The sequence below is a fragment of the Pteropus medius genome, unplaced genomic scaffold (genome assembly GCF_902729225.1).
Source record: "Pteropus medius unplaced genomic scaffold, Ma_sr-lr_union100, whole genome shotgun sequence".
Taxonomy (NCBI): Eukaryota; Metazoa; Chordata; class Mammalia; order Chiroptera; family Pteropodidae; genus Pteropus; species Pteropus medius.
In genome coordinates, this window is record NW_024356336.1 from 5,405,790 (window position 1) to 5,428,562 (window position 22,773).

General features: G+C 43.1%; 1 protein-coding gene and 1 pseudogene across 10 annotated transcripts in view; one reads left to right on the top strand and one right to left on the bottom strand.

The window, feature by feature from the left end:
* Positions 1-5,186: 5,186 nt before the first annotated feature.
* THOC5 (THO complex subunit 5) overlaps positions 5,187-22,773 on the bottom strand; it is a 28,931-nt gene continuing 11,344 nt past the window's right edge. For 8 of the 10 annotated variants that reach the window (XM_039861973.1, XM_039861974.1, XM_039861969.1 and 5 more), the window contains 13 exons: positions 22,650-22,682; positions 21,355-21,432; positions 20,659-20,699; positions 20,315-20,414; positions 18,656-18,764; positions 14,884-14,985; positions 14,205-14,301; positions 13,527-13,641; positions 12,177-12,280; positions 11,941-12,028; positions 9,625-9,740; positions 8,786-8,976; positions 6,264-6,382 (listed from right to left, as the gene is read on the bottom strand). In XM_039861973.1, coding sequence (XP_039717907.1) covers positions 6,319-6,382; positions 8,786-8,976; positions 9,625-9,740; positions 11,941-12,028; positions 12,177-12,280; positions 13,527-13,641; positions 14,205-14,301; positions 14,884-14,985; positions 18,656-18,764; positions 20,315-20,414; positions 20,659-20,699; positions 21,355-21,432; positions 22,650-22,682 — 1,238 coding nt within the window. In that variant the 3' untranslated portion in view covers positions 6,264-6,318. Of the gene's footprint in view, positions 6,383-8,785; positions 8,977-9,624; positions 9,741-11,940; positions 12,029-12,176; positions 12,281-13,526; positions 13,642-14,204; positions 14,302-14,883; positions 14,986-18,655; positions 18,765-20,314; positions 20,415-20,658; positions 20,700-21,354; positions 21,433-22,649; positions 22,683-22,773 lie in introns of all 10 variants that reach the window. The other 2 variants (XM_039861967.1, XM_039861976.1) reach the window with 2 other exon arrangements.
* LOC120602063 (uncharacterized) lies at positions 18,928-19,046 on the top strand (annotated as a pseudogene).

Sequence of the window (22,773 nt, forward strand, 5' to 3'; positions counted from 1 at the left end):
CATTAGTGGCATTTAATACATTCACAATGTTGTGCAACCACTACCACTATCTAGTTTCAGAACTTTTTCATTACACCAAAGGGAAACCCCTTACCCATAAGCAGTCTTTCTCAATTCCCCCTTCTCACAGCCCCTGGAAACCACTAATCTGCTTTCTGTCTCTATGGATTTATGTGTTCTGGACATTACATAAAAATGGAATCTTATAATTTGTGACTTTTTGTGTCTGGCTTCTTTCTGGGAATACTCTATCCTGCAGTTTGTAATATCAAGACTAGAGATATATGAGAAAGGAGGTGTTTTTGTTGCTGTTAATGGTTTTTGCTAAAGCCTAGAGATTCTTTAACAGTCACATAAAAATGTCAGCCTTATATAGTATTTTAATAATTGTAAAAGTAATTTTCTGCCTTTCTTGGTATCCCAAATCTGAGTTACTGATTAAACATTTTACCTTAACCTTCTCTTAACAGACTATAAGCTTTATGTATTAATTCATTCAAGAAATATTTATTGCTCTCCTTTTGTGTACAAACCTTGTACAAGGACATGGGGATGCAGAAGTGAGTAAAACAGAGTTTGTTCTGCCTTTTCTGGAGTCTGCAGTCTAGCAGGAAAATTAATATTAGAGTAAAACAAAATTGGTTACATAATAAAATTTGTTATATGTCCCATTCTAGTGAGTCTCTATTGGCTTTCTAGCTTCCATTCTTTTTCTGATAAAAAGAGAAATCACACCTCCCCACTCTTAAGCCATGTAATAGGATGAATAATGGTCCCCCAAAGATGTCTATGTCCTAATCCCTGGAACATGTGAATGTTACTGTATATGGCATCTGGGATTTTTTGCAGATGTGATTAAGTCAAGGATTTTGAGATGAGGTTATCCTGGATTATCTGGATGGGCCCATGTCATCACAAGGCTCCTTATTAGAGGAAACAGGAGTCAAAGGAGAAGGTGATATGAAGACAGAAGCAGAGATTAGATCGATGCATTTTGAAGATGGACGAAGGGACCACAAGCTAAAGAAAACAGAAGGCTAGCTTCAGAAGCTGGAAAAAGCAAAGAAATAGATTCTCTCCTAAACCCTCCAAAAGGAACCAGCCCTGCCAAAATCTTGACTTTAGCCCAGTGAAATTGACTTCAGGCTTCCAGCCTCCAGAATATTAAGAGATTAAATATGTGTTGTTTTAAGTCACTTAGTTTGTGATAATTTGTCACAGCAGCCATAGAAACCTAATATAGGCCATGCGTATCCCATGTACCCAGGACCCAGAGATACACACGTTCTAAGGGTATTGCCAACCATATGTTATCCCTCAGCCTCTGTGATTAGTTCAGAGATTCACATATAATGCAAGCCTATTCAATGAGAGCCAACTCTAATAATTGTAGGAGCTATTGGTGTAGGAAAACTCTGCCAAAGACCACCCTGAGAATGAACAACAGCAGAGAAGAAAGCACCTTGAAATTATTGCCAGGGTTTAAGTCCTAATGACAGTTGCTGAATCAAGCCATGCTTGAAGTTGTCCTCTTTTGGACTTCTTAATTACCTGGGTCAATAAATTCTTTTGCTTAAAGAAAAAATACCAAACTATACTGAAATGCAATTTTTCCGTTATTGTATCAGTAAAAATCCAAAAGTATGACTATATATTTTGGTGAGGCTGTGGAAAAACTCGTACTCTTACACATTGCTGGTGGGAACATAAGCTAGTACAAACCTCATGGAGAATTTGAAAGTATCCTTCAAAATTGTGAATTTGTATATCCTTTACTTTGATATTTCTACTTTTGAAAGTTTAACCTACAGATGTCTAGTGTATGTGTGAAATGACCCTGTGCACAGGTTATTCATTAAAGCAAAGATTGGTAACTATCCATTAATAAGACTAAAAAATTACATCCGTTTAATGGAATACTGTGCAGCTATAAAAAAAGAGGAAGCTCTTCATATCTCTGTACTGATATGGAAAAATGCCCAAGATATAAAAAAAAATCAAGATGCGAAACAATGTATATAGTATGAGTGTGCAAAAATGAAAAATAATTTGTTTGTGTTTGCTTAAAGAATTAAAAAGGTTACAAAAGAAACTAAGCAACTTGGTTTCCCACTGTGAGAGAGACGGGAACAAGGCAGGTGGGGGATAAGACGGGCAGTGAAATCTTTCACTACTTTTACTTCTTATGCTTTCTGGCTTTTGAACCTTGTGAATGTATTACCTATTCTAAACATTAAATTAAAAATAAATTTGTAGACTATGATCTAATTTTAGTAAGAAAACAAATAAATATACATAAAATTGAAAAATATAAAAGACCCAGTCCATGAAATAGTTATTCTAGATACAGTAGAAAATTAATATTATACTGGTCCTGTGGAATTTGATCCTATGGAATAAGAAAAGTTCTCTGCATTGCCAGGGCTGGTGACCCAGTAGGCATTTTTAACCAGTTGCTCACTAAAACTACCACATATTTTCACTCAAACTGCTGTTATATCCCAGTGCGTGGGTAAGTGGTTGGTTTGAGGTCCTTTATGTAGGACTTCACATTTCAACGTGTTAGACTGGGTCCATCTTTGAAATATTTTGGGACCCCCATCCATTCACTCATACCACAAATATACTCTGAGGGTCCTTCACCAGCTCCAGTGGGGAGTGCTGAGGTTTCCTCTCCCACCTTAGGTCATCTGCAGCGGAGAGAAAGCCAATTTAGGACAGAATGTAGTGAGAGCCCAGGAAATTGAGGTGATCCTCTGGTGGGGTCTGGGACACAGGCCCACAGACAGCAGGGGAAAAAAATGTATGGCTAAAGAGCTACATTTGGCCTAGTATAAGTGATGGGTAATGACAGCCTGGCTCCAGCTGAGGTCAGAGCCCAGTTTAGCCACTGACTGGTGGATATGCTGCTGGTAAAAAGGGATGGGGCCAGAGAGCTGGGCTTCCAGAGCCTGGAAACCCTCCAGTAGGGTAATGAGACTTTAGCTCAAGAGGCCCCTTCTCCAGGCTGAAACCTGGAAGGCAGAGATAAGAATCTCTCCCCTTTGCTGAGCAGTGCTAGGTACTGGGCATGGTGCCAAGAGAATTTGATCTTAACCCCCATAACTACTGTGTGAGGAAGGTTCTATTATTTCTCTCCAGTTGTAGATGAGGACCCTTGAGGCTTAGGGTGAGTCAAGCAACCTTCCCAGGGTCACACAGATGCTCAGGGGTGGAACAAGGACCCAGTTGGGTCAGTCTGATGCTAAGCTGTAACTCCTGACCACCACAGTACTCTTGGTGTACATGCATTGCTGAAATGAATAAATGGCCCAGTAAGAGTGCCAGACTGAAGCTGTGTTGAGCCTGAAGCTACTCTTGTGAAAAGGAAAAGTCTTGAAGGCAGACAGAGCTCTGGGCTCGCACCCTGGGTATGCAGCTTGAGAACCATGTCAGCACGGACAAGTCATCTAACCCTCTGAGCCTCAGGTTCCTCATCCGTGAAAACAAAGGGCCTGTTGTCATGAAATAGGACAGTGAATGTAAAATTGAGATTAGCACAGAGGCTGACCCAAAATAGATGCTTAACACCTGCTCTCATCAGAGAGGCTGCTGAGCACCATGGAAAGGATGAAGCTGGGGCTCCACAGACAGGGAGAAAATCCCTTTGGAAGTCTGGCAGCTCTGCTCCTTCCCATGAAAAGGATTTTCAGCTTTATTTCCCCAGAGTGATCAGCAGGAACACACTTAAAACAAAAAGGGTCTTTGGATTTATTTGTAGAGAAAACAGTTAAAAAGGGGTAAGCTAGGAAGAAAATAAAGGAGACACTAGAAGAAATCAGGAATATGGATGGTAGCTTTAAAAAGGCAAGGAACCTGGGCTGAGTCCCAGGTGTCGGGGGGATGACAGAAAGGCCTTGTAATTTAGGATGTGTCCCAGAGAAGGCAAGGCCAATTCTGACTGAGGAGGAAGCAAGCCAGGCCCCTTCTCCTAGTCTGCTCACCCTAGACACATGGCTCAGTTAAGTAGCTCAAAGGGGCTGGATTGTCTTGAGCTTCTCATGAGTTTTAAAACCCTCTCCTTAGGGCCAACGGATTCTTTCGTTCAGCCTTCTCTGAAGAAGAAAAGTCTCTTCTGGAGGATGACAGGCTCTGACATCTCTACCTAGGGAAGCAGAGCGTCCTCCCAGCCCTCACATGCTGTTTGCAACCTTGTCCTGGCTATCAGAGACAAGTTTTTGTGCTTAGTCAGTTTGGCTGCCTTCCAGCCAAGAACAGAGCAGAGACTGCAATGCAGGGGCCATTTAAGGAACTATTTTTAGTTTCAATCTTATTCAGTACAGGCAGTAAGATGCAAGGCCTGAAGGTGGCCAGACCAAGGGGATGCTGGCAGGGACAAAGTCCCAGGCAAGTAGGTCAGGGAAAGACAAGATCTCACTCTGTGGAGAGAAAGAAGTGCCCAGAGGTTCACTCTGCTGGCCAAGTGCAGAAGACAGAAGAGGAGGAGCTGCTCACAGAGAATTTGGCCCTCCTCCATTATTTGAGAGTCATCATGAAAAATGAGGCAAGGGAAGAAACTACAGCAACTTCCAAAAAGAGACTAGGGCAACGTGCACCTGGGGAACTTGTTAAAAATACACTTCTTCGGCCCATCTTAGGTCAACTGAGTCCGAATATTAGAGTGGGACACATGGGGATCTGTTTCTAGTTGGCTTCCAGGATGGGTGACTCACACACACTGAAAGTTCGAGGACCTCTGGACTGGAGTGTATCTACCTCTGGAATTCAAAGGTATGATGTTGGATGTGGGGAAGGAGAAGTACAGATAGTGGTGTTCATTTAAGCATCTCCAGAGGTGACTTTCTCTCCTCCCTGGGCTCAGGCTTTCATCTGGAAAATGAAGGGCCCTGGCAGCACTAGGAGTCTCCTAGTTCTTCCTCAGAAATTCCTTGTCACTGGGTGCTCAGTGGTCAGCTGAGAGGACAGGAAGAAACAGCTTTTAAATACCAGAGGTCAATGTTATGCAAAGATAATCAGTAAATGTCCATTTAGAATAAATACACATACACTGGGGACCAAACTTCAAAGTATGTTATGGGAGAAAAAATCCACTTGATTAGAATTGTCACAAAATAAAATTTACATATATTAAAAGTTGCTCAAAGAGTAAATCTTATCAGTTCTTACCACACAAAAAAGTACCTATGTAAAATGATGTGTTAGCAAACTTTATTGTGATAATCATTGTGCAATATATAGTGTATCAAATAATTATGCCGTACACCTTAAACTTACACGTTATATGTCAATTATAACTCAATAAAGCTGGAAAAAACTCATTTCATATTGCAGTTAGCAAACTTTAGATTATACTTGCCACTATATAATAATTCTTACATATTTTTACATCTTTATATCTTATTTCTTAAAATGAATGAAAAATGAATTGAATATTGATTTGTGGGGGGTATAATTTTTCTGACAAAACTGTCCAAGAACACTTATGCCATCCTTTGCTTTGAGTTTTGCAGGATTCCAAAAGTGGTAATTCTCCAAACATTTTAGAGGGTGTTAATCTATTTCCCAAGACATCTCTTAATTCTTTGAGAGTCAAACCATTATTTTTGGAGGCACTTATCCTGTCATCACCATGAAGATTCTCAGTTGTCACCTGGTCTTACTCTGCCAGAGCCTAACTGGGTGGTAGCTCTGCATGTGATTCTCCAAAATCACTCTCAATGACTTAATGAAATCCTGCAAGATTTACAATTATTCTTTGTGATGTATTTGTCTTCTATTTGCATTGTACTGTCAGACATTCATGACGTCCAATGATCAGAGAATCTGGCCATCAGAGACACCGACAGAACTAATAGAAAAGAGGGAAAGGAGAGGAAAAAAGAGCTTTTGCTTTTGTGCTATGCTGATTTTGGCTTCCCCTGCCACCTCCTAACAGTAGGGACTTAGGATAATAAGTACCAAGATAATGAGGACCTCCCAAAGAAGAAACAAGTAAGGTGAGTGTGGACAAGAGGGCAACATGTCTCTGTAGAATCAGAATCATTTACACTCTGCTTTTCTTAGCCACCTAGAGAAAGATTATTCACAAATGCTCTTTCACACGATGCTGTGGCTCTCACCTACACTTTCAGGTTGCAAAGCCACCCTTCCTCCCAAAGGAGCCACAAGACAAAGGCCACTTGGTCAGGTGACACTTTAATAGGTTAGAAATAAAAAAAACCTATCTTTGGAGACTAAAAAGAGCCACATGTGGACCAGAAGAGAAGGCAGAGGTGCAGCACTTTGGGCCTAGGGGAAAATACCAGGCCAAGCAGGAGGTCAGCGATGGCTGAAGAATCCTTGAGGATGGTTATATTTAAACGGCTTCATCCTGCTGGGACCCCTAGAGAAACAGAAGGAAGATCAGTTAATACCATGCCCTTTGGACTGACAGAATAAATTATGGTTATCCACACAATACTATATAGCTGTCACAGAGGAATAAAGAATGTGTGAGAAAAGCAGAGAGAAAAGCAGACTGTAGAACAATGTGTAAGGTATGATACCATTTTTGTAAAAATGTCTATATGCTTTCACATGCATCAGCACAGACCTGGAAGGGCCCTCACTGACAATGGGCACTTCTGGGGACAAGGCTTGGCCACCCTCACTTTTTAGTGTTTTTATACAACTGTTCTTGTTTTTTGTATGTTTAACAACAAACATGTTTTATTTCTTTAACAAAAAGAAAAAAGTTTAAAATCTTTTGCAGGGAGATCCCCATGCAGGTAGGAGTCTGGAGTCAGGGAATGAAAAGAACTGTGCTAAGTATCTACCTCTTCGATGCGATTTCTATCACTTTAGAGATTTTACAGATGGAGAAACAGGCTCAGGGAGGTAAACTATCTGCCCAACATTATATGGTCAAAATGTAGTAGAGCCTAAATTCGAAACCAAAGCCTGTTGGCCACAGGCAGGCAGACATGGCCAAAGCCTTGACCTTGTGAAGTTTGGGTGCTTCAGCTATCATTCTGGGACCCCAAGCAAAACTTCACATGAGGTCTTCTTCTATACAATTCCACAGTAATTGAGGTCCAGCTGAAAAGCCTCTTTTGTTCATCTGTCCATGGCTGACATTCAGTGGTAACCACTAGGTAACACCCTGGATCTTGGTCTGAGTAAGGGAGGGCGGGAAGGAGTCTATGTGTGTCAGGAATTGTAGAGAAGAGAGGAGAAAAAAGGTTTTTATTCCAACACCAGGGCAACCACTTACTTAAGTGAGAGCTTATTGTGCCTGCACTGTGCCTGGCACTTTATATACTCTATCTGGTTTAATTTCATCCTCTCAACCATAACTAAGGTGAATGCTCTTTTACTGATGAGGAATCTGAGACTCAGGGGCTAAGTATAGAACCTAATCACACAAGTAGGACCAGCAATTTGAACTGGGTCTTTCTGGTCCCAAAGCCTTTGCTTGTAACCACAATGTCATATACTTGCCAATACCAGAAAGGCACAGTCATTCAGGCAAGTCTAAGCATACAGCTGATGGTACCACAACCTGAAGATACCCAGCCACAGGGAGAGCCAGACCTCAGTTCTTTTGCCGCCCAGGCCGGCACTTTGCAGCCCAGCCCCTTGGCCTGATCCCAATGGTCAGCTGGACTCCAAGCCAAGAGCCATACATCGCACACCTCACCAGCCATGGAGTTAATTTGATCTAAGTAGCCAAAGAAGCACCTTCCCAGAATGCCCTAACAGATGGGCTCAGCCCGGGCGACATACAAAACACTTCAGAAAATAGGTCCTTCAAGAACCATTAGATAACAGAGCTCCCATCCTGGAAATGTGCTACAGCAGGCTGGGAGGGTGGGAAGAGCTGAGGTCTCACATAGATTCATTAGGGAGAGCAAGTCCTAGGCACCAACGCCTAGCCACCAGCTCTGCCTCCGAGCAGCCACTTGGGGACTACAGCTGGCTATTATCAGATAGCACCATGTACCAAACCAGGCAGAAGTGCCAGAAGGAGGAGGAGTTGGGGATGAAAGAGAAAGAGAGAACACAACACCAAAGCAAAAAGAAAAGTAGCTAGAAGTGCTGTGAATGCAGACATGCTAAATACCAAGCTGTCAGGACTTGGTGGCTTTTTTTTTGCTGGCATTTTCTGAGCCTGTGTCTATGCTAGGAACCATTCTAGAAGCTTTATATGAATTATCTCTAATTCATCATAAGCTAGAAGGTAAATACTTCCACTTTAACCTTTAAGAAATAGGCTCAGATCAGGTCGCACAGCTGGTAAACAGCAAAGTAGAGATCTGTACTTGTGTTGTCTTACTTCAGAGCTGGTTCCTTCTGTAACACCCAACTGCCTAAAGCTGTGATTCTCATAGATGTGTGAGCACCTTAGGAAGAGCATAGCAGACTCTAGGGACTTGTAGGGATGCATATAGTTTATAAAGCTTATTTGGACAGTAAAAAGCAAAACCTATGGTTTTCCACAGAAAGTTACAAAGTAAAATTCAGCCAAATCCTCTTGGTTCATGGTCTGGTGCTATTCACTCAGTGGGTGTTCATGAAGAACAGACAGACCAGGCTGGTAGGCAGTGAGCTGCAAGGAAAGTTTCAGGAAAGAGGGAGCAAGCTCTCCCCAGGAAATCTGGCAGTAGGACTTTAATTTCCTCTGTGAACAGAGACAAGTGCACCTGGGAACATGCACACCCTCCATACCAGGCCCTGATCTCTGCCCCAAGTCCTTGTGAGAGGCAGGAGGTCCTAGGGTCCTAGGTGCTCCTACCCATCCCCTCACCTGAAGAGCCGCAGACACATCTTCTCCTGGGGAAATTCCTTGGGTCCCTCCACACTGTCATCATGGCTCTCGGTCTCCAGGTAGACATCCAACAGCACACACAGGCGCTGCAGCTGGTTGGTTAAGAGCTGATGGCCAGGCCGAGGGCCGCACAGCTCCTTGTAGCACACATTGACTTCGCTCTCCATGGCCTACAGTTGAGAAAGCCAGACACTCAGCATGACTTTCAGACTGCTGGGTCTGATGGCTCCACAAGAACTGCAGCTGGGCCTCTGCAGGAGCTGGGAAACACCATATCAAGCTGGACTAAACTGTCCTGAGGCTCCCTCTCAGGACAATGGGGTCTTCTTAAATCTGATCCATGACTTTCTCTGCCTTGCACATCCACAGGCAAGAAAATGGAGATGTGCAGACAAGGAATCTCAAGATAAGATTCAAGTCAGAGGTGTTAGGGTTAAAAACATGCTACGGAATCAACTCAACAGGCATAACAAAAATTAACAGCTGCAGTGATCTCACACATCATCTCATTCCAGCACTTCCATGCTTCCGAGTTAATTCACATTTCCACAGAAGCCCAAGACAACATTTCAAGACAGTATTTATATTATCCCTATTTTATAATGGGGTGAAACTTATGGACCCCAAGTGGTTGAGATGCATCAAGGCTCTTTCCTGTACTACGCCATGCAGCCTCCAGCAAATTCTACAAATCCTGGCAGGCCCCTCTGCCCAGGGAATTACACCAGTGCCCAAGCCCTCAGCTGCAACAGGTTCTGCCACTATCCACCTTCCCAAAGAGGCTCTCTCTGCTCCTCCTATGCCTAGCAGGGCCTTACCCGAATATTGTCATCATTACTGTTGGTTTTCTCTCCTTTCCAGTTCAGACAGAGCTGGAAGATGGGTGGGATGGAGGAGTAGCCAGGGTTCAGCACCACGGCAGCCTGGAGTTTGGCTGGGAAGGGACGGGAAAGGAGGAAAAATCAGTTCCGAGATCCACCTTGCCAGCCACGCACCCTCTCTGATTGACCCCTGAGACTAGTTGTGATGTTCAAGTGCTGCAGAGCACATTCTGGTACTAACCTGACTTCTAGAATCTCTGAAGTGAAACTGCCAGGTTGCAGACCTAGAGGTCCTGTGACTCTGGTCCCTCTAAGGAGGCAGAGGTGTGTTGTCTCCCTAGAGTTTGCCCAAGAGTTCTATTTGCTCCTTTGATAGACACTTGTTTGAACTAGCATTTCTTTATTTGCCAGCAAGTTACAGATTTTCCCATTTGAAAGCTTACTGTTTTTTTCTTTTCAACATATTGTACATTAGCCATTACATCAAATATATTTTCTCTATTCTGTTCCTTTTATTTTTAGATATTTTGTTATGTGAAATTTATTAAAAGCCAACATTTACTGAGTACTTACTATATTTCCAAGCACTGTGCTAAGACTTATGCATTTTATTTCATCCTAACAATGATTCCATGAGATAGGTACCATTATTATTATCCTCATTTTACATATGAAGAAACTGAGCCTCTGACAGAAAATTTCTTAAGATTGAACAGTTACAATGAAGCAGTGCTGAGTTTAACCAGAGCTGCTTGATGTCAAAGCTGCGCTCATAATCATTAAATGAAATATTTGTCATTTTTTAACATATTTTTCCTTTGGTGACAGTTTTTGTCTTTTTCAATAGTATGACATTTATCCTCTCCACTAATGGGCTAAGTATGCCATTCTTTTTCACTATTTATGGGCAGGGGGTCGGTGGGGGCGGGGAGAAACTCTGATCCACCAGTAATTCAAATAACAGCAGACAAGAGAATATAGGTTAAGACAATTCTTTCCCAACACTCACAACAACATTTATTATACAGTAATTCCTTTATCCACTATTGTGTTGCTTCTGTCATAACAGTCTGCACATATTTTTGGATTTATTTCCGTTCATCAATTTTTTGCTTTTATCCATACTATGTAAAGTTTTCAAACCAATCTACTGTAAAATGACTTAAGGATTATATATACATATATGGCTTATATATATTTGGAATTAGTACCCAGTTATTTAAATTTCACTCTTCATTTTTCAAATTCTGCAATGTGTCTAATGAAAATTTTAATTATCATATTCATTCTATGTGTGACTCTAAAATACCCCATCTTTCTAAGCTTTCACTTGCTCAACCAGGAAGAAATGATGTCTTCCAATTACTTCCCTTGGGGCTTTACAAATTTCTTGGACTGCATATTTTGTGCCCTTTCAAAACAGTACTCTACGGTGGTTTAGGGATAAGGTAAAAAAATGTTTATAAAGGGGAGAGGATGGGAAGCAAATGCATAAATTCCAAACAGTAGTCACATATCATGACAGACAGAATGAAATGGGATTGGGGGCCTCAACTGTATCTGAAATATTTAATTTCCTCAGAATATTTTTAAAAGCACATGAAGAAAAAGAGAAGAAATAGGGATAGAAAAACTCTAATATCAAAGAGTGCACCCTTTCCTTACATTTCTCACACTGTCTTAAAACTACAGACAATTGCTTTGGCTCTGTGGCCACATCACCAGGCCCTGGGGACCAGATCCTGTGGTCATTGCCAGGCCTGTTGAGGTTGGGGCAAGACAATAGCACCACAGGGAGCATGTGGGTGGCTCCAGCAGGAAGTCCTGGTGAATCAGATGTCAGGACAGCTGTGAGGAATCACAGCTTTCGATGATTCCAAAATGAGTGCAGCAACTACCGAAAGGAAGGAAGGTTGTGCCACCTTGCGCTTCACAACCTAAGAGGGACATGTCAGCCCTTCTGTGAAGTGGGGGATGAACAGGTGTCTGATTCTAGAGAGCAGTAAAGCCAAGGGCTAAGAGCTCAGGCTCAGAGGTCAGACTGGATTTGTGGCTAAGACTTAATTTCCTCATCTGTAAAATGGGAATATTACCACCTCCAGGATTGTCATGAGGATTAAATGAGATAAAGCATGTATGTGACTGTGTTGCAGAACAAGTCCTCGCTGAACAGTGGCTCTTACAATCATTACTATTTGCTGAGTCCCCAAGCAGGATTCCAAGATCGTTCTCTTCCTTTGTGCAACTCTCAGGAATGTTTTATTCTTGGTAGCTCCCCTTGCCTAGAACCACTAGGATCATCAGAACAATTACCTGTGCCCCTTTCCACAAGTGCCATGTAGTAGAGATTGGTGTCCCCAGCAAGTCCCACCTCTACAATGTCTTTGGTGAAATGCAGCTCCTAGAAGTTACCACAGACAAGAAAAGAGTGAACTTCTGGCTCTTCTAGACAATTTTCCTGCCCTTCTGGTGGAGGGGCAGGAGCTGAAAGGTGAAGTGGGTTTGCAGTCCCCAGGACAGCAATGATGACCTGTCACTCCTCTACGTACCATGTAATCGTCATGGGAAATTGTCACCCACTTCACCAGGCGAGAGACAACCTTTGCAGGGAAGAGATACTGGCAATCACTGGTAACTGGTACAATGCCATGTTCTAAAAGATAACAAGACAGGTGGTGTCACAGGTAGAAATCAGGTGCCACAGCTAGGTAACTAGCATCTTCTGGAGGACTCAGCTGGCCCTTCCAGCTGTCCAGGTACACCTGGTACCCAGTAGGTGCCCAGGTCAACATGTGCCAAGAATGCAGGCACACCAATCTGACTTTCACCCAGTTCTATATGCTTGTGGCCCAATCTAGCACCAACAAAAACGGTGTTTTATCCTTAATGCAAATGATGGTTGGCAAAATAAAAACCTCCTGGCAGCTAGAACCAGTGACAGTGCCTCTGCAGCAGTGACTGTTAATTAGATCACATAGCCAAGAGGGCTGTGTTTTCATAGCTGACCTTGATGGAGGAAATGACTGAAGTGTTCTGTGTCAGTTCCTCTAAGGTCTCGAGAAGAGCTGGAGAACAGCTCCAGGGTAAATTCCTGCTGGCACTTCAATAAGCAAATATGCCAACACAGTAAATGCTGTCCAGGATGACAATCATCCAACCTTCAGACAAAACAAATTCAGCAATGCTGATGGGGAGAAAAGCCCGATGAATAAGCAATGCTGCCCTGAAAGACAGGATCCACACTGAGCACAACAGAGGGGTATGGTCTCCAGATGCATCTTGGAAACCCAGTATCTTCCATGACAGTGACTCTTAGATCAGAAACATCTTAACCCTCACTACCCGGTACGTGCCTTGTACATAGTATTTACTGAATGGATAAATGAAAAGCAGCCCCATATGGCCACCATCTTGGTCAACAGCTCATCAGAATCACCTAAGAATTTATGAAAAACAGAGGGGATCAGCCTCACTCTGGATGGTGTTAGCTCAGTAGGTCTCAAGGGAGAAATGAGGGGTGGATCCCTGGATAACTGTATTCAAATAGGCTGAAGGTGAGCTTCACGAAGCATGAATTGGGCTTCTAGTAAACACCTGTAGAACGCACGTAGGTCTGACAAGCACTAACTTAAGATGAGCTGCTCCTGAGCACTCCACTAACTTGTGCCACTCAGAAGACTTTGCGTCTCCTCTGTGAGCTGAGACAGCCCTGATGGGAGCTCAGATCTCTGCTTGGATGGGCCTGCAGCTCTCCCCAGTGGCCCTGCCAGTACTTCTGCTCAGCAAGAGCCAAGAATCAAGCCCTCTTCGATTTGAAAAGATCCGAGTGAAGGGCCAAGTCATTTCTGTCCCTGTGTTATCTGAATGGCTCTCAAGCCATAGCCCTAAAACCAGCTTACCAAGGGATGCAAACTGTTTGTGGAGAGCCAAGCGGGACTGCACCCTGGTCTTCAGCAGTTTCATGGTGGTCTCCATGTGGCTGGCACTCAGAGAGTGGTCAGCAATCACTGTGTGCTGTGGATGACAACAAGTAACACACCTGAGTGCTCCCCACTCCTTCCTCTAGGCCTTGCCTCTCTCCTAGGACCTGCCTGCATGTAGTAGCCAAGATCACCCATGCCCTAAGGTGGTCACTTAATGGGAACAGCAGGGTTTACTTGCTGTGACAGGCCAGACGCTGAGTCCCAGCAGGTACAATACAAGCTGCTGGGTTCTCAAGAGGCTATGGCTGGTTCCTGAGAAAAGGAAGGTCTCTGTTAGGGTGCTAGATCCCCTGGAGTTCTGCTTATACTTCATTTGTGGCCTCTTTGTACATAAGACTTAGGGGTGGCAGAGCCTGGAGTTGTGCTGCATCAGAGCAAGAACCCAAGTTATTTTAGACTCAGGGAGAAGGCAAAAGGTACCTAAATACATGTAGGCCTCGAACATTTTAGCGTTCTGAGTGGAGGGAGGACAGATCATAGCCCTGAGGGAAAGCATTTTGCTATTTTAAAGTCCTCGAAGGCCATCAGAAGCCTTTCTGGAGTTTGTATGGGAGGAGAGCTCCCCAACCAAGGAGACCAGATGAGTATACATACCTGGGGCTGCTCTTTAGGGAAGTGGAGGCCACCCAGCTTCTGTACCCACAAATAGGGGTGACCTAGGTCAAGTACGTAGTCTCTCAAAGTCAGGATACTGCAAAAAAGAACACAGAATGAAATGATTTTATAAGTCTTTTCTGCAGTGGTCTCAGGATACAGCCTTCCTCCCAAACAGGCTGGTCCCACAGGCTCAGCTATGCTCGCAGCCAGGCTGTGGGCCAAGCCTCTTGACTTCATTGGTTCACTACTGTGAATTTCATCTCTCTCATGTTCACTTTTTCTTTTTTCCCCTCACAGCCTTCAACTCATAAGCAAATCTCAATAAAAAGGCAGTACATTTGATCTCTTTACCAGTCTACTAATTTGTAAAATACTTAAAAATTTTTCAATCCTCAAAGAATAAAAATGTTAAACATTTTTATTATATCTCATGTTCTTATCATGCTCATCAAGTTTTGATACCTCCACCCTTTCTCACCCTTCCAGGACCTTCATTTGCCTCGTAAGCAGGAAAGGGTATGTGTTCCCTTCTCTCGACACAGCATTCCCTCCTCCTCCCAGGTTCCCTCTACCCTGAGAGGCCACTGGCCCTACCGGATATCCGGCTTTGGGCTTGAGCCACCAGAGAAACTCAGAAGCAAAGAGGCCGGGAGAGGAGGAAACACTGCTGACTCACCCGACTTTATCAAACTGGTATTGATTGGCTGGATTCGGAGTTTTCTTTCCATGATCCCCAGGATACAAACAGCTCAGGACTGAGTCAGGAGACAGCAAGTCCCTGGAAAGGGAGAAGACTGCAGTGAGAAGGGAGGCCAACACCTTGCCTCAAAGCAGACTTGGGCATTCGGGGATGGTAATGCCACCTCTCAAACCAATGCCATCATTTACTGAATACTTCCTGTGGGCTAGACCCTTTATATACTCAAGTTCACTGGATCATCACAACCCTATGAGGTAGGGAGTATTATCATTTCCATTTTATAGAGGAGAAACTCAAGGCTTTGAAAGATATGGCTTGTTCAAATTCATACTGCTAGTAAGTGCTGGAGCTGGAATTTGCTCTGCCTAATCAAAGACAGTAGCACTCTAAACCACCAAATTAAAAACAAAAACAAAAACAAAAACAAAAACCTATCCCTTCAAGAGTTACATGGTGACTAGGGCCTTACCTCAGGGGAGAAAAGCCCTATGAAATAGAAATAGAAATAATCATAATTTTTATAGGAGCAGAAGAGATTCCTTTCTATCCCAGAAAGAACAAGTGTGTAGCACTGGTGCTGTGTCAATCATACTTTGACCAAATTTCATGCTACTACTCACAGAAGAAGGTCCCAGAAAAAGATATTATCACATGCACTGGAGACAAGGTGACCCAGTGCTATAAGTAGATCGACAAAGACACCAATGCCACCCACCCGGAATGGTTAGGGTATAGCCTGTAATTAAACATGACAACCAGAGAAGAGATTTAGGGTGGGGCCGAGTGTGGGGAGAATATAATAGATTAGTCCAATCATAAAGGACAACAGGGCCCATTCTTTCCCTCAACCAGCAAAGGGTTCTTATTCATCTTTTCAGGGATAGCATCAGGAGTGACTCAGGCAGAAGGGCTGATCCTGCTGCTCTGAGTCCCCGGCATGCCTTTGGGACTTAATTCTGGAACAGTGGCAGCTTCTGGCTCTTCTCTGTTCTGTCTCTCCCAGAGTCTCTCTCTTCCCTTTCACTGCCTCACATGAAAAACTGGCTAGAAAAGAAATAAGAATTGACAGTCTTTTGGCCAATATTTAGTGACTATTACCAACAGAATGAATGAACCAAAATAAAACAGAACATCTAAATCTGCACATGATAAGGGTTTCTAATTGGCAAAACCCGATGGCAAAATCAAATCTTGACAAAACCTACATCTGTAATATGTGACTCAGGACAATTGAATTTGCTAAAAATAGACATAAAAGGGGAAGCTATATATAGTCATAAAAATACAACACAAAACAAAAAAACTATTTGATTAGTTAAATCTTTGTTATAAAATTTTAATGGAAAAGAATTAAATAAACTTTGGTAAAATAAAAATGGAAAATGATTAAAAATAGGTTAATGGCTTAATAAAAAATTAATGAATTAAAATGCTCTAATGGGGATCATTATAGAAAATAATTTGAGGAAAATTCAGCAAAATTAGTATAATTCTGATTAAAACATTTGTATTAAAAACATTAATTCCCTAATGAATTAACAGATCCTGGCAACAGTCATCAATATTGCTAACATCACAAAAATAAAGACAGCCCATGCCTCTTAATGGAAGTACTCAATAACATCTATGACTGTCATGCTCCTTTATCCCCCTTCTAAAAACTCAAAATGGAATCTGAGCAAGCCTCTAAATCTAACTACAATTTACATGAATAACAGGAGGAAGGAGTAATACATTAAAATATACTACAGGAATGTAATCATCAAAATCAAATTCTAGGGGACCTACAGAGCAAACAACACACTTTCTCAGCAAATAAAAGGATGACAGGGACATTCAGATGAAAAAAATGCTTGAGAGAAGTTTCACCCAATTGAGTCAAAACCCAAATAGTAAAAACGAAACAGAATGAACAAAAAACAACTAATGACAAAATTAGAGAAATCTGAACTGCAACTGGCTTTGCATGATATTAAGGAATTAGTATAATACTGTAATTATATTGAAAAAAAAGTATCCCTATATTTTAGTAGATAGATAAAATCATAAACTGGGCTGGTGTTTCCAGGGGCCAAAGCAGCCTGTACTTGAGAGAAGGGCTCTGGGCTGGGGGTCTGGAGCTCTAGGCCCAAGGCTTCCATGGTCATATGTCCCCGGCCCTCGATTTCTCCACCTGTACAATAGAAGGATAAGCTAGACAACACTTGAAGGTCCATCAAGATCTAATCCTAGTTTCAGGGTGGTGTTTCCTTTTGTGTCTCCTCCCTCTTTGGGGGCAAATGCCCACCCAGTAATGACAGTAGTATAGTACAGTGGTATATAGGCCTCAGTTTCCTCATCTTACAGAGCTACTGGAAGAGTTAAGCAAGTTGATAAACACAGCTGTCATTTACCAAGTGCTTCACCTATGCTAAGCACTTGTCCTGACTCTTCACACGCTCCCTAGAAGAGGACATTACAATTAACAACCACAGAATGAGGAAACAGACTCAGAAGCAAAGAAACTTGGCTAAAAGTGCACGAAGAGCTGTTAAATGGCCAACCCAGGACTCATCAGAGCTCATAACCAGTCTGTATAACCAGTGTATATAACCAGTCTGCAGTACTGCCCCCATCACTGCACTACACAGCTTAGTGAGGAGCTAGAGTTAAGCATGCACTGAGGCCAGCCTGCTCTGCAACTCTGTTATTAGCAGGTAGGGCATCTGAGAAGTGAGCAGGCAGAACTCTCGTGACAAGGATATCCACCCTGGCCAGGGTCCTTATGGAGACCTAGAGCTATTCACTGGACTGAGAGCTCTGGCGAAATGTAATGGGCGCTCTGAAGGAGCAAGCCCTGGGCTCCCTCTGCTGGGGTCGGGTGGGAAGGGAGTCAATTTCATCCAAAGCACCCCTGGGTGGTCAAACAACACTCATGAACAGGGACCAAGGCTGTAGCCTGAAAGAGGCATGGACTTCAAGTGCAGGGTAGAATACCCAGAGAAACCACCAGTTAGCCATGAAAAAAGCCCCACCTCATTAGGCTCCAAACATGTGCCTCGTTCAGTGGTCTTTCTACAGCTGAGATGAGGACTCAGTGGGACCATGTAAAAGCAGAGGCAGAAGGAGTGCCAGGCCAGGGCAGTGGTCTTGTAAGTGAGGCTATTTCATCTTAAGGCCCTCTTCCTCCTCTCTTCTTCCTGCTTCTGGCTGTGTAACAAGACTGCTATGGTCAGGGGTTTCCTGGGGATGCTTGGCCTACAGCTGTCATTACTGTGCCTCTGTTCACCCTCCTCAAAGCCCTAATGGGGACCCACCACAGTCCAATTCCCAATGCCCAGGTAAGGACAATCTGGGATTGAGCTGAGCTGTGAAGAAAAAAATCCCAGCACCTTGGGATAGGAAAAGAAAAGGAAGAGAGCAGTCTGAATGTATCAACCTGATACTGTCTGCCAAATCTCATTTTCACATTCACATTCTTTCCACACTGCTTGTAAAAAGCTAGTATCTGCCCCGCCTACTCAATTTGCAATACACTACAGTCACTTTTATCATCTGCTGTGTAGTAAGAGGACTTCACCAATTAAAGTCCATGAGTGCTTTCTAAGAAAAATACCAGTAATGAGCCAACACTTCTAGGCCATGTGAACATGACAACAGAAGGCAATGTAGCCATGAACCTCCTCAGAGCCAGAAGAGGGAGAAACCAACACCATGGTTCTCCTCACCACCCTCCCTCGTCCCACTCTCTGAAGCGCCTGCTCAATACCCGGCACTGATGGGGGTGATCAGCTCCACTGCAGTTGTCACTTTGGCCTTTACTGTCATGATGTTGAGGTTCATAAGATAGTAGAAAGTCAGGTGAAGCACGCTGTCATCTGGAGGGGGAGGAAGGAAAAGCAGAGATCATTTAAGAGTTAACTATGAGAACAAAGTCAACAGTTTTATAGAAAGGAAAGTCAATGAGGCTTTTAAGATCTTTTACTATAAAAATAAAAACTTCAAGGCAATTTAATGTTGAGTAAAAAAAAAAGCAGAGTGGTCTATGGCCATGCCACCCTAAACGTGCACGATCTTGTCTGATCTTGGAAGCTAAGCAGGGCTGGGCCTGGTGAGTACTTGGATGGGAGATCACCTAGGAATACCAGGTGCTGTAGGCATTAAAAAATGATAATAATAATAAAAAGCAGTACGAATTCTTTGCTACTCCTCTCTCCAAGAGGTAGAGCTTCATTTCCCTCCCGTGGAGTGTGAGGTGGACTTACGAGACTCTGCTTCTAAGAAATACAATATGGAAAGGGAGTGATCAAGTGATCACCAAAGGGATCCAGGTTAATATCACCATTAATAAGACACAATGATACCCACATCTATTGTCTTCCTACCCAAAACCTATAACCTCAGTCTAATCAGGAGAAAATGCCAGACAAGCCCAAATTGAGAGTCTTCCAACATCATAAATAAACCTTGTCTTCAGAAGTGTCAAAGTCATGAAGTACAAGCAAAGACTGAGGAACTGTCACTGCCTGGAGGAGACTAAGGGGAATGACGACTAAATAAATTTGTGAGATCTTGCACTGGATCTTGGAACAGAAAAAAGACATTAGAGAAACACCAGGGAAATGTGAATAAATCCTGTAGTTTACTTAACAGTGTTGTACCAATAAAATCAACATTAGCTTTGATAATTGTACTGTGGTTAGATATTGACATAAGGGGAAGCTGGGTGAAGAGCATGCGAGAACTCTGTATTATCACTGCAACTCTTCTGAGTCTAAAATTATCTCAAAATAAACTTTTTGTAAGGCAAAGAAAGGACCAGTGTGTAAAGTATGTTTCCATTTGTGTAAAGGACAAAAGGAGGAGGAGATAAATATATACTTATATAAAAGCTTCTAAATGCACTGAATACTTCTAGAAAATACGTAAGAAACCTAACATAATAGTTGTCCTTGGAGGTAAGAACAAGGACCAGAGTCTGGGAGTCCAGATAGAGAGAAACTTACATTTGACTGTTAGCTCTTAAACTGAAGGCTTTACCACATGTTCCTTTATCCATACCAAACCAATTTCAAAATATATATTTTCTATAGAACATAAAGTCCTACCTGTATTAAATTAATATTAGTTACATTACTCAAAATTTGCATACTCTTGCAACTTGTTCTGTGTATCTGACTTTTAAAATTCAGAAAGAGGTATAGTTTTATCAAACATCCCTTAGGTGTCTAGTTTTGTTGTTCTGTTGCTATGGTATGACTTAGGGGAAAAAAATCAAATGAACTCCATGCAAAATAATGAGGATAAACAGAGAAATATGAAACCAGAATCTTTTCTTGGGCAAAGAGGCCTCTGGCTTGCTGGACCCTGTGCTACTGCAGCTGGCTGAACTCTTAGGTGCCATGGGATCCCACAAGGGGAGCCAGACCTTTGCACTTCAAGTCCAGCATGACAGACAGTGGGTGCCTCTTCAACATCTCCTTGCGCTTGTCATCCAACTGAACTCCCAGTGTGGGTCGCCGGCGTTTCTGGACAAAGGAAAGAATGGAGCTGATAAGCACTAGTGGTACTAATCTCTCCCTTCCTCCTCCCTACTGGCCAGGGCCTGAGCACTACTGCCTGAGACCCGTTGCTTCAGCTACCAGGCTGCCAGGCTCCCAGCAGCCCTTTCTTTCAAGCTTCTTTCTTCTGCTTCTAGGGAGGATGCCACTCGCCAACTAGCAGGCCCCAGCACAGCTGCCTGGTACACCCATGAGAGGAAACGGCTCTCACCGTGGTCTGCTCCTCCTCAGCATCTGAGTCGCTCTCGTCATCTGCAACCACGGAGAAGGTGTCTATAGGTGAGGGGGCTCCCAATGCTCTTTAAATTACCTCAACACATGGGGAAAAAAGGGGCCCAGATTCTGTGTCGTTTGTAAATGGGTTTCTTTAGAATAAATAATAAATAAATTTGCTGCTTCTTATTCAGTATTGAAAACATGATGATGTAAGAAAAAAAGAAAAGAGGAATGACCTATAATCCCACCACCCCTGTCTTTTAAAGTGCTTTTTAATGTCATCCTAGGGACTACAAGGCCCTCCACTGGTAGTGGTGGTGGTAGCAGTAATGATAATATAAATAACAACAACAGCAACAGCAGCTCATATAATTTGCTATGTGCCAAAAATGCTGTCTAACGGTTTTCATGCATGACCTTCTTTAATCCACGTAATAATTCTACATGACATATTATTATCCTGTTTTGACAAGTGAGTAAACTGAGGCTCAGAAATGTTAAAGATCAGTGAGCTAGTGAGTGGCAGGGCTGAAATCCAAAGGCAGTGCTCTCCCTGTCTATCCCTGAGCATTAAGACATTAAAGTTAAGCTTCCTGTGGCACATAACTGGTACAGCTAATTTCCAAAGGACCAGCACTGCCCTTGGGTGGTGATTTGGTGTCCCTGGGAATCCTTGGGAGGCTTACATTACCTTGGGAGTCCTCGGGAGGCTTAAACAGAGCCTTGGCTTCATCCACACTGCCTTCGATCGCCACAGACAAGGTCTTATCTGGGAGCAAGAAAAAGCTTCATGTGATAGACGCTGAGGGAAGGAGCTAAGCAACAGAAGCAGGCCAGCTGTGGGACTGCATTTCTTCTACCTTTGTCATAGCGCCTTACTGACTGGGGGGTGGGAGGACAAAAGCCCTTTCTCCAAATGAAGAGAAAAACGGTAGGAAACTTAAGTCTTTTTTGCATCATTTACTGAGAACAAAAAAATTCAAAGTACGGATTGCTGGACGAGCATCACCTGAGACCAGGGGTGAACGTCACTGTTTTCAGGCTTACGCCAAGGCACTGAGGGTACTCTTCTGCCAAGTGTCTTAAAGGTTCTCATGCAGAAGCCCATACAGCACACATTCCGGAAGTGATGACTCTCACCCATGTACTTATTCTCTATTCTACACTACAACAAGCACCTGGCCGGCACTGTCACATTTAACTGGGAGGCAGGAGGACAGTGGGTTTGGAAACTTGAACCCTGCAGTCCAGAGTCCTTGAGTCCCTGCCCTACCAATTCCCAAACATGTGACCTGGAAAGTTACGTCATAGCCATGAGTCCCAGTTTCTGCATCTATAGAATCGGAATGTGACAAATCATAGCTGCCCTGTGGGGTGTTGAAGTGATGCTTATAATGAATGAGCTGATGTTTATAACTTTAATTATAAAATTATTAAAAAAAAAAAACTTTTAACAACCTTTACAACGATGCTGTAGGAGCAATATTTATAGATGAGAAAATTAAGGCTCAGAGGAGTTTGATACAATAGCCAGGAAGTACATAAGCTAAGACCAATCGACTTGAGCTTGGCATCTCAGTATGAAGCTGAGAGGCCTGTTCTATGCATCAGGTCTGACACCTCCCTAACGGCGCCTGTGCTTGCCTTTGTGGAACAACGCGGGTCTAGTGCAGGGAGGTCAGACAGACCACCACCCCTCCTGCTCCACTCAAAAGAACATACAAATTACAAATAGTCTCAGGAGCCTGAAATGGTTTGCCCAGCTGCACTAAGGAAGGATGACAAACTTCCTCCAAGTGGCAGGCCACTGAGATAATATTATCAGGTATCTGACCACTGCTCTTTCTCTTACACCTCACCCAAAAAAGTTGGTTGTCTCCATCAACCACTGACAGACTTTTGAGTAGTTTAATCCTGAAATTCTATAGTAAAATTGGAATGGAAACAGGTTGGGGTTTAAACACAAAAGAAAGGAAAATTACTCACCCTGTTTAGGGGGCTGGGAGGATTTCATATGAGCTGATGATGGAAAAAAGAGGGAAAACAAAGGGGAAGGAGAGGACCAGAGGACCAGGAAGACACAAGAAGAGAGAGAGTAATGTGTTGGTGC